Here is a 12,714-nt window from a genome sequence, read left to right as displayed (position 1 = left end):
TAAGAGTTCAGCATGATGACACTCCCTTGCCCCAATAGCAATCAATTACCGAGAATATAAAATATAACAAGGTATCATTAATACTGTTAAAACCACAGCTTTTTCTAGCTCAACATATGCGGGTTATTTCAAAACATCAAAGGGAAACTCCAGAACGTTCATGTTATTTCTCTCATTATTAGCAAAAACAATTGTGCATAATATAGAATACACATGGTTTCCTATGCATTCTACTCTTGAAAGGTGATTTCAGCAAGTCAATTTCACATAGAAGCGTTCAAATGTAAGTGTGCATTCTTAAAGCTGGAATAGATTTCAATTATCTGAGCATTTCAAGATGATAAAAAATGTAAGAGGAAAAGGATGCTTTGAAACTACAATAACCTGAATCAGGGCTTTAACAGTGCAGATGCTTATCAGCCCACCAACCCCACCCTGCTAAACGTCAAATGCACCCTAAAGCATTTATGAAACAAGCATTTCCTGACCTTCAGAGTGCACAATGTGGCACAATAAAATAATTAATACTTACTTAGGCTTTAGAATTTCAAACATTTTTACATCACCATTTCATTTAATCCTCACAATATGCAAAGAAGAAAGTTATCCCCATTTAGTGTTGAGGAAACTATATATTCAGAAATGTATAAAACTTAAAAAGAAGTTTTCAGTATTTTACTGCTCCTCTTTCACCATCAACTTCACTATTATTTGTGTACCTTTCTTTTACAAACAACAATGCCCTCCTGAGGCCTCTACTATTGAGCACATACTGTTTGCCCCAAGCGTTCCAATTCAGCAGCCATGGCATTTAGAATGACACCAGGAAGGCTAGGAGTGCAGTGGGAGTCAGCCTCTGTCACTGACACATGTATGACTCATATCAGTAATTGCAACTTTGCATTTCTGTCTCTCCAATGCAGGACAGATGACGTTTAGGGTCCATGCAAGGACCTGGGTCTGTGTCCCTCACTGTGCTGCACACGTCATTCCAGACATGGGGAAATGAGGGACAGACAAGTTAGGAGAAAAGGAGGCACCATCTCAGATCACCCAATACGAAGAAAACAGGGTGAACTCTTCCTGATAAGTAGCATGGAGACTCAGAGTTCATAAAATGAAAAACTTAAAGAATAACTGAACACACAGGTCTTCAGTGTAGGTTACCTGAATCTGACCACAGGGACCCAAATGCTGCCTCACGTACTCCATCCCTCCCCCCACCCAGCTATACCTGACACCTCTGCCCAAGCTTCTTGGGAAGAGCAGCTACACTAAGGGATCCTTACAACATTTAGCATAAATCATTTGAAACTGCTAGTTCAAAAGTGGTGACTGTAACAGTTTCCTACAGTTCAACCTAAAAGGACTTCATGTGGGGAAGTGTGAGAACAATACTGGTGTCAGCACTTCCCACCTCTTTCCCCACCCTTGACTGATCACATTGATTCTGCTCAACCCAACTTTGAAACAGAAGGTTTCAAATATCAGGTTGAAACCAAATTAATGAATCACTAGGAAATCAGCCTTACTTTGCTTAAGCATGCAAGACCTCTTTAGAAGATTATTTCTATCTAAACTCAGGTTTGTGAAAATTCAGGTGGTCTGGTTAAGCAAGCAACATGCACTGCATTTAAAATCAGAGTGTATTCCTGGGCTGTATAAAAAGTAGAATAATAATGTTGTTAAAAGTACCTGCTATCTACCTACCAATCTAACTATACATATATTTTTTAATATCAACTTTTAAAATAAATACACACACATATACACACATGTAGGGGAATATTATCAAAATCAAAGCGAATTAAAGTGAAAACCTAATCCCAGTTATAAAAACTTAATACATATAATAAACATTTTTTCATTTCTATAAGAAATAAGGCTTCATGATTATTTCCTTCCTGTAAGACAGCCATCACGGTGATACAATTTAAAATGCTACTATAGAAGCTGTCAAACTACTTCTAGGGTTGTGTGCACACTTGCTTTCATAATCAACACACAATTCAGTATCTCTGTGTATATACCTTTGTGCTAAGAATGGTTTTCTCAAGAAAATCACAGAGCTGGGATGACTGAAACCAGGAATAGTGGTATTTCAGAACCTTGTCGTAGGTTAGTCTAGTGTTTATCCCAGAGGTCATGTGATTTAAAAGCCATGAGCAGTATCCTGGAGTACCTGTTTACCTAGTTTTATCATCATTTTGCCTTTTCCCTTCCTCAGTATCAACTTCTATGGATAAGTGAAGACTGCTCCAAGACTGACTCTCACCTGCTGCCTACTCTCTCACATCCCCCCCCCCCCCCCCAGGCCTCTGCTGAGCTCAGGCAGAAGAGCTGCAGACAGGCCCTGGCCGGTTTGGCTCAGCGGTTGGAGCGTTGGCCTGCGGTCCAGAGAGACCCGGGTGCGGTTCCCGCTAAGGGCACGTACCTCGGTTGCAGTTTGTCCCCGGCCCTGGTCGGTCGTGCGGGTGGCAGCCACTCAATGTGTTCCTTTTGCATCGATGTTTCTCTCTCTCTCTCTCTCTCTCTCTCTCTCTCCCTCCCTCCCTCCCTCCCTCCCACTCTACCTGAAAAAAAATGGAAAAATGTCCTCGGGTGAGGATTAAAAAAAAAGAGCTGCAGACAGAATGGCCAGAAAAAAGGATGGAGAGAACAGAGCGACACAATGAGACTAGCACTCTGTGCTGGGTATCAGAGCAAATGCTTCTTTCTGTACATGATTCTTGCAAACATCACTCTGGGCCTGTGCCACAAGTATTATTATGGATGTCTACAAATGAGGACGCACAGTGAAGGCCACTGCCTCTGTTCTCATTGCTAGCAAGATGGCTGAACCCAAGTAGGGCCCTAGAGTCTGACTAGACACACTGTCTGGCCTGGCTCTTCTGACCACACCATACTACTTTGTCTTCCACACTCACCATACCCACCCCACACTCCTCATAAATCCTTACTCAGAAATGCTCCTCTTTCAATTACTCACTGTCAACCTGTATCTAAAGCATGAGCAGAGTAAAATGATGGATTTAAGGAGCAATTTATATTTTATATGCATTTCTCTAAGTACTGAACAATTGATCAAGCACAGCTCCATAAAAATTAAAGTTTATGGTACCTCAAGTATATTTCAACTTCATTAAATATAATCCATGCAGAGCCATTTTCTACGAGAAAATCACAGAAAAGTCTATTCATGTCATTTTTAATATTTCATTATATTTTAAATTTTGTAACTATAGTTATAGCAGAGAAAAATTAACAAAACTAAGCAAGTTATCCTTATCACCCCTCCATCCAAAACCCCCTACACTTAAAATGTAAGTGAACTTTTGCAAGCAAAAGTAACTTCTTTTAATATATATATGACATTTTTGTAATGCCAGAACTGTAAAGAAAAGAAACAGAGCTTTATAAATCAGTTTCATTTTTGTAGGTTTTTAAAAATGTTTAGCACAATAAAACAAAACAGTTGGTTACAGCTATTTTGACAAAACAATGGCTCTTTCAGCTTAATTTCTACTGATGTGAGCAATTCTTATATAGCGTATCTCCTCTGTATTTACTGAAATGACACTGTAGGCTGCAAGAAGGCAACGGAAGAACACAAATAAGGAGAACTATGATATAGCCTAGGAAACGTAACAATTAAAGTGCTGGGGGGGGGAACAAACTCATTTTAAAGACTAAATTATGAAACTCATAATTCATTCAAAATAGGCAGTCATGAACATATATCTATTATCATATAATACAAAAGGTGCATATTAGCTATAATTCTAGAATTGGTGATCTGTAAATGCATGCACAAGATTCAGAATTTACACTAAACCCAATAAAATTGCAAATAAGTCTTTAAAACTTCAAAATACCACACTTAAATCAATCCTTAAAAAATATATTCAAGCATAAACATAGATTAATCTACCCATAATTGTGGCAGCTTTAAGACTGCAACAAATGCAGAGAAGTAGGAAAGAGGTTACAAGTTAAGATTCCTGAATGAAAAGTGGTGAACACTAACAGAAGCTACTAGCCAACTGCAATCCTCATCTTCATTCCTGGACTGATGCTTCAGAAGTGAAGTGTGACCTGTGAACAGAGTGGGGACTCTCACTGCTCAGGGACCTCCGGAGGGCACACAGGCAACGCATCACTGCCACGTCCTCTCTTGAGGCTCACACTCTCAGAGCATGACCTCTCCAACCACCTCCCTACTCTGGGACAAGCCACATGGAGGAAGCAGTTTCCCTACTCAGGAACTTATCTGTATTCTTTCCCTGCTATTTTGGGGAAATGCCACACTTACATCTCAGCTATGACACCGTCATTAAAGTAACAGTACAGAAGAGGAGGATAAACAGCACATACTTGCAAGCATTTCCCTTAAAAGTGTTATTTTAGGAAACTTTAACAGACTGAATTTGCTTTAAATGTCATCTTCAGGGTAGATCCTCATTTTAATGGGAAAAATACTTAGTTAGACTCTTTCCCTAAAACTGTTCACACTCCTCCATACTTCCCCCTCAATCCTAGAGAATCAATACCCCCCAAAAAGAGGGAGAGTCAAGATAAAAAAGACTTTAATTTTGCCCTAACATTCTATTTGTTTTCTGTTTATCTCCCCCAACACTGCATCAACAATTCCTTTAAAATTTTTTCAGCAGCACAAATTTAATTCTTGCATCTCACTTCTGTAGAGATTTCATTTAATTTGTAATTTCCAGGAGTAGACAGCAGAAAGCATAACTGAACACGTGTTTCCTGGTTTCACAAAGGTGCATGCTAACATAGCCCTCTCTCCTGGAAAGACAAGGAAGGGCAAAGTATTGGGGGTGGAGGAGTCCTTTAGGTTTTTTGATTGTTGGACACTATATATCCTAATCTCCCTTCTCTTCATTAGCATGTCAAAGATTGCTGCTTCATTTTAAGACATCACATTCACTCACTTCTGATCAGTTTATATATGTTTTGCAAACTTAATGCATACAATGACCCTATGAAATAGGCACTTTTATAGAAGTGAGGTGACCTTGGCCCACCAGCTTAAAGGCTGTAGTCAGGACTCAAACCAGGTCTGACTGATCCAGAAGCCCTGCCACCACTTCCATACTCACAGGGACACTCCACTTGACCTCAACTCAATCCCTAAACAGCTCAGCAATGCTTGCATACCAAAAGAGTTTCTACGTTTTAAGTTGAAATATTTAGTTAGAGTAAGATAGTTAAATATTAGACCTAGAAGCATAGTGGCACTTTTTTGATGTTACTAAAATGGTTTTTCCATTTATGGTTTAAAATATTTTTGAATTGTTTTCGAAAGAAACCATAAACATTTTTCTAAAATACTCATTAATAAAATTTGTGCCACCTGTGCTCTCTAACATCTGTTAACTGTAATGTTCCTCAGTCTTCTTACAATTCTCAGGAAACAGACACAGCCTTGTCTTAATAAATTAGCAGAAAATCTGTACATTCTGTTTCACGTTTTAATTTTGTTTCAGGTTGAGAAGCTAAAGCTAATGGTCTCTAATTTAATGTTCAATATATCTATAAAACCCAGCCCTAATGTTAAATGTGACATTTTCTTTTCCAACAAATCGAATTCAGTCTCCCGTACTTCCGGTTTATGACCTGAGAGAAATGCGATTCCAGTACTCTGGATTAGCTTGCAGCAACATTCCAGAATACTCACCAGCTCCTTCAACTCATTGTCCAAAGGTCTCTCAACTGAAGGGGTGACTTCAAAAACATCCTGTTCTATTACAAAAATGCTAATATGCATTTTTCAAAGACTTCTTACCAGTACATTTCAGGCACTAATTTTAAGGGGTAATTAAAAAGTTCATTGTTGAATAATCAAGTGAGTATTAGCATTGTTTTTGGAGGGTACCTCAAGAATCCCTTTCCTTTCAGGTAAGATGTCTAATTGAACCCACCTGTGCTCTGTGAGAACATTCACTGCAGATGGGTGATTGGCACAATATGAAAGGTACAAGGTTTTCATTTGTGGCATCAGATTTAAAAAGCAGCCTCCAACTCTCTGCTGAGCTTCAGGCAACCTGGAAACATGCAACACAGAGGAAATAATCCTAAATTTTACAGATAGAAGGAAAATTGCTAAATAACAAACAATATTTTGAGAAAGAAAGACCTCTTTGTGTACCACCTCTATAAAAATAAAATATACAAATCCCAGAACACATCTGTTCATGGCACATATACAGCAAGAAGTAGTACCTACCTTGAAAGCTGCTCTGCTACAAAGTGAACTAACCCCCAACCTTTCCTCCAGCATCCAGATGCCAGGACCTGTGCACAGCAGAGCTACATACAAACCCATAAGTTCAAGCTTCTTTGGGCCGTGAGGAAAATAGACGTCAGGAAACATTATATTTTACATAAAACAAGCATTATAAAATGTGGCTATTTGGTTAGTAAAGTTTTCCACCAAAGTAGCACCAAGAAAGGCACACACAAAAAATACAAAAGCCATCTTTCCCTTCAGGTGAAGATGGGACATTGAGCACATCTATCAACCCTTCTCCTTTCCTAATCCACACTATCATGATGGTTGCCTTGATTCTTTAGAAGGCATAAATTCACAAGAAAAAAAAAAGAACAGAAAAATAAATGACCAGAACCAACTTTGGAAGCTGAAAAGCAGATGATGAGTAGTCATAACTGGGCCAGCATATCCAACTCTAAGACCACACCTGCGCCCCCAGGAATCAGGCCACTGCCCTTTGGTAGCAGGGCCACAAACATAGATGGGTAAAGGTCTGCGAGGCAGCAAGACACTCATCTCTATGGACCAGAAGGTCACTGATTGAGCATACCAGCAGTGACTCAGAGCAGGGGGTCCTTAGAAAACAGGGAACATGAAAGGACCAACCCTCCATCACCCCAAGTCTCCTTTACCCACCAGCACCCCAGAGCAGACAGGAAGGATTACAACCTTCAAAGCAGGACACCAAAAGAGCCCTCTCTTCTTCTGAGGGAATCTGATTCAGAGAAAAAGTGACCAAAAAGTAGTTAACACCTTTAGTGTACCAACATTAATTATAAGAAGACAGAAATATTAACAAACATTTTTGAAAAATAAAAATCTGACAAGAATGACTACAGACAAATCGTGGGGGACTGTGAAGAAAAAAAACACAAAAACATGATAGTTACACTTCAAGGAGCAGAAAAATATTCAAAAATTTAATTACTCCTGGGAGAAATAAAACAAGATCTACGAAAAAAGAAAAGGATGCTTTTGTGGATAGGAAAAAAGGGGTTCTTTGGAACGTTATCTCACAGGGTGAGCTGATCATAAATTCCTAACTGGGCAGGTCATGGTGGGTAGTTACGCTCCATCATATATATCTTTTCAGTAAAAGTTCTGTCTTTTCTTAACTATCCTGTAATCCAATCCCCATTTGGCTGTCTCCCATCCCCATGTAGTCTTCCTTAGTTGCCTCTTTAATCTCAAATGCACAAAAATAAATCATAAACTGTTATCCCCAAAAGCATTTATCTCAGTCTGTTAGTAAGATATTATTGCTTCCAGGTGTATCCTCAGTTTGGATCAAATAAATTTTTACAAAAATTTTAGGTCTGGGCAATCTTACATTGACATCTTAAAAATAAGAACATTTAGGATAAAAATAAAGGAGCATTTGAAAATTAAAATGAAAGCAATTGAAAAAGTCAATAGGAAATCCAAAAATTGAAGTTCTGCAATCTCCCAGATTAATGGGAGAGAGAAAATTAGAAGACCAGGACAAGTAGTTCCACATCAGGATAAAATTTCCATATACAGGAAACAAACAAAATAAACAGAAGTAAATCGAAGAAATGATCATAAAATTCAGCAGACTAAAAGACATGAATCTCCAGAAGGGAAGAATCCAAAGCATCAGCATCAAAGTTCAAAGTTCTAGAAACAAACACACTAAACACTTTGAGGGGGAAACACAAATATCAAATAATCAGGAATTAGAATGGTCTGGGACTTCTCAACAACACTGAACCTTACAATAGTGAATGGAAATAACTTCCAACAATTCTATCTCCACCCATCATAATTAGTATAAATATGGATTAACTGCCTTCCATGCATTCTTTCCTCAGGACGTTCCTAGGAAATGGGGGACTACAGGAACAAGAGAGGAAGACACCAGCATCCAACTCACAGCAGGTGAAATGCAGCAGGGTGACAGTCAAGGGGGACCCGAGACCATGCAGCAGGGCTAGAGAGAAAACCAGAAGGCTCCAGAGTGACTTCTAGAATATAACAGTAATAAGAATAAGTACCGTGTGTGTGTGTGTGTGTGTGTGTGTGTGTGTGTGTGTGTGAATACACTGAAAGAAATGGACATAAGTCAGGAATAAATTAGTGGTAAACAAAAACAAGCAAACAAAAAATGAAGGCAATGGTCACCATTACTATCATGGGAAAAAGAGCTGGAAAGGCACCGTAATTCTGGCACAGAACATGGCTCAGCTGTCAACAGTATTTATATAATGCAGTAACCATCTAGCCCTGAACAGGCTTATCTGGGTTTTTACTTTTTAGTTCATTTATCCTTATCTGAAGTCAAAGTAAACTAGCATCTGCACTGCTAGCAGACTCTTTTCCAAGTGTGAACTCCTAAGTGGGGTTTTTAATAGCCTTCAGGAATTAGCAACAGTTCTATCTGCAAGATAAATAGTCACTGACCTAACAAATAAATTTCAACTACTTATTCAGACATTGGGAATAGATTAGAAAGAGTAAGAAATCTTCTCTACCTTAAAAGTGACTGCAATCTTTTTGGGTAATATGAAACAAGAACAAAAATGAAGGGAACATAAGATAATTGATGATGCCTCAATTTTATTAGATACAAACTGCAGCAAGTCCACAGAGGAGGAAAGCACACACCCTCCAGGAGAAGGCACAAAGGCCAGCATCCTTCCTAAGTCACCCAAAGACAAGTCATCATAATGCTGAGTTCTGTGCCATATACTATTTTATGATTTCACTTCCCATCTGGCCCAAAACCACAGTCCCTCATACAAAAGAGAATGTACCTAAATTCTAGATCAATGGATTGTCATTTCTTATATTTCATCAATTAATTAAAATTAAGTTATATTTTAGTATGGCTTATACTTGAACAATTACTTCATTATACAAGGTTTTGTTTCTTTCTTTGGCTTCAATGAGCTTGGCCCTGGAGTTGTATTACCTCTCTCAACACAATTCCACAAGAATTCACTATACCCGCCACCATCATATGAACAACTTTACAATTTATAAAGCTATCATAATCCAGATTCCTGAGATGGTACCAGCAGACAGAGCTCAGAAAGGTTACAAGAGTCATCCTAAGACTTGAGCCTAGGTCATGTGCCAATAAGTCTCACACATAACACCATCTAGGATCCCTAAGTTAACAGAAGCAAGCAAGCAAAACTTACAAAGATCATCAATGCAGAATCCGATAAGAATTAATATTGAGGATTTTTACTTTGGTTCTCTCTTGTGCTTCTAGAGGTTGTTTTTCAGAGTATGACATTATGTAGGCAGGGCATGCAACGTGGTTTTGAGGCCAGGTGCAAAGGAACAAATGGTGCACAGGGCTGTTAATGTCAGCCACTTCCACCTGCAGCCTCCTGGTAGTGCTAATGCCAAGATCTAATAATGGGAGTGGTGTTATTTATCGATGATCTGGTAACAACTATGTTGACACTAACAATCCAATCTCTAGTCTTTGTAATAAGAGTAACAACAAAAGGTTTAAGGGGATACCCAAGGGGCCTTTTTCCTTTCCCAAAGTGAAAACGAATGAATCCCCGGAAAAACTTTTGAGAAATCAGAAAACCGCTAAACAATTTTCTCCTATAACACATTCATTCTTGTTGGTATTGCTAACGAGATAAAATGTTCATAATTCCCTAACTACAGATTTCAGAGAAGAGACTAAGATCAACATGAAGATATCACTGTGAGCTGGGTGAACCTCAGTACACTATTGTTCTCAATGACACCCACAGAGTCTGTCCAAGACTGACAGGCAACTTCAAAAAGAAGAGACTAAGTAAGTAACCTCAGGTTCCCACTCAGGAGGGGCCTCAGGGGCCTTGGGGAGCACAACCAGACAGAAACCATGGTTATAGCTTCAGATAGTCCACAGCGAGTCCCCTCAAAGCCCTAGACATGGACAGTTCTTTCAAGAATCCAGAGCCCAGGAAGGCAGCAACATGAGGCACTTCCCATAGCCCTCTTCTCATCAGCAATCAGCCTCTCAAGCTCCCTCCCTGGGTCATCTGCTTATGTTCCCTGCACATCCACTGGTTTGCCATCACTTTCTAAATTCCTAGACTCCCAACATTCTAGCACTGGAAGTGTGCTTTGAAATAATTTTCTATAGGATCATGCAGTCTAAACAAGTAAGAAAATTATGGGAAGAGCAGTCTCTGATGCCACATCCAATGCGCAGGCTCTGCAGACACTGCTTCCTCCAGTGACACATAGGAGGTGAACCCCACGACCTGAATCACATGGGTCAGTGCCTGCTTCTACAAATGTGCACAATTAACCCCAAATCATCTAAAGTCCTATGCTTCTTAATAAGGTCAGTCAGCCCAGGCAGAATCAGAAGTGTGCTCTGGGTCTAAGCAAGTCTGCTCTCCAAAGTTAAATACTGTCTCTACATCACCCTAGCTTATTATTTGTACAGTTTAAAAAGATAGCTTTCAAAAAAAATAATAATAAACTGCATCCTTTAATTTAAATCTGTATTTTGATGATAATCTAGAACAGATATTATTTCATTGCAAAAATGTTAACTATAATGGTCCAAACAGTATTTGCAAAAATAAATGTATTTATATCTTAAGGTAAGCTTTATAATCAACTTTTGAACAAAATCAAGTGTTTATTTAACCAATAACAATTACATTAAATACTTATATATGATATAAAATATTTTCTTCAATAAGCTTAATTTCTGTCAAACATTAAGAGAACTCAGTCTAGCCCTGGCCGGTTTGGCTCAGCGGTTAGAGCGTCGGCCTGCGGTCCTGAGAGACCCGGGTTCGGTTCCCGCTAAGGGCATGTACCTCGGTTGCAGTTTGTCCCCAGCCCTGGTTGGTTGTGCGGGTGGCAGCCACTCGATGTGTTCCTTTCACATCGATGTTTCTCTCTCTCTCTTTGTTCCTCTCTCTCCCTCCCACTCTACCTGAACAGAAAATGGAAAAATGTCCTCGGGTGAGGATAAAAAAAAAAAAAAAAAAAGAGAGAACTCAGTCTACTAATGTCTATAATACATTGAAAAAGAGTTTGCAACTAAAATAAAACCCAAATATGCATGTAAACAAATGCAAGGAAAGAAGAGAAGGCTGTGATAAGAAGTGATATATGTTCACAGGGTCTAAAAGAACAGACAGGGTTTAATAAGAGGGCAGAAGAAAGTGAACGGCAGGGAGAGCTGGGTGGGAAACCATACTTCAACACCCCCAAGGGACAGAAAGAAAGGCTTTTTTTCTGAGCTAAAGCACAAGGAAGGGAAGGGGCAGGATAGAAGTATGATGCCATAGGACAGACAGCAGTCCATCTGAAGGACTACCATAGATATTAAAACTTTGGACCTGTTCTATTAAATCAGTGTTCCTCACCCTCCACAAGATGTCCCATTCAAACACCTCACAAAAAGGTTTTAAGACACTGCTGTGAACAAATAAATGAATAACTGGGAGCCATCCAAAGTTTCTAAGGAGAGTGTTGACTGAACAAGGACCACTTCAGAAAGAACCTGGGCAGCCCTGGCCCAGTGCCTCGGTTGGTTGGAGCATCATCCTGTATATCAAAAGGTTACGGGTTTGATTCCTGGTCAAGGCATATACCTAGGTTGCAGATTTGATCCCCAGTAAGGGCATTTATGGAAGGCAACCAATCAAAGTTTCTCTCACCCTCTCTCTCTAAAATCAATAAACGTAGCCTCAGATGAGAATTTTTTAAAAAGAGCCTGGGCTGGTGGAGAGATGGATGCTCAGGGGGCCAACTGGAGGTGAGGGCCTGGTTAGGAGGTTTGTGCAAGGACACAGAGAGGACCTAAGGGCAAGTATCAGCAGTAAGGGCAGCACAGGGGCAGAGCCAAAGAGAAGAAACGTTACAGAGGACACGTGTCCAGGGTTTCTAGAAAGAACAGATAGGTGGGCAGAGGAGACTTTAACCAAGATAAGGACAGGGAAAAAAGGGGTAACTAGAGGTGAAGAAAGACAAAAACAACAATGTAGATTTCCTGCTGAGCTAACATGAAGAGTTCCAAAGAGAGTAGCACAAAAATATCAAGCAGAGTACTGAAAACACAAATCAAAAGAAGGAATCAGATCTGGAAAGGCAGATTTAAGAGGCAGGAGGCCAAGAACAGGCTTTGACACTCCAGATGGTGGCCACAAATTGCAAGAAGACTCAAGGCAGACATGAGGACCTGCAGCAGGTAAAATGGGCCAGAAGCAACCATGTGAGAAAAGGAAACAAGGTGGCTAAAAACATTAAAGAAAATTCCTACAATTCCAATCACTCTGCCTCCCCAAATTACCATTTATGATGTTGCCTTAGTCATCCCAAACATTTATTTCCTAAACAGTCATTTTCTCTTTCACATTCCAAGTGAAACTCTCCTGACTTTTCAGTTTATGGCATAGATACAGACTCCTTCCAAGTAACTGGTT

At 39.6% G+C, this 12,714-nt stretch overlaps 1 protein-coding gene across 5 annotated transcripts in view; it reads right to left on the bottom strand.

Moving 5' to 3' along the window:
• ARHGEF7 (Rho guanine nucleotide exchange factor 7) overlaps positions 1-12,714 on the bottom strand; it is a 142,359-nt gene that overhangs the window by 36,429 nt on the left and 93,216 nt on the right. For all 5 annotated transcript variants that reach the window (XM_036250363.1, XM_036250364.1, XM_036250365.1 and 2 more), the window contains one exon: positions 5,943-6,065. In XM_036250363.1, coding sequence (XP_036106256.1) covers positions 5,943-6,065 — 123 coding nt within the window. The remainder of the gene's footprint in view (positions 1-5,942; positions 6,066-12,714) is intronic.

The sequence above is a fragment of the Molossus molossus genome, unplaced genomic scaffold (assembly GCF_014108415.1).
Source record: "Molossus molossus isolate mMolMol1 unplaced genomic scaffold, mMolMol1.p scaffold_m16_p_9, whole genome shotgun sequence".
NCBI lineage: Eukaryota > Metazoa > Chordata > Mammalia > Chiroptera > Molossidae > Molossus > Molossus molossus.
This window is presented reverse-complemented; position numbering and strand designations above follow the sequence as displayed.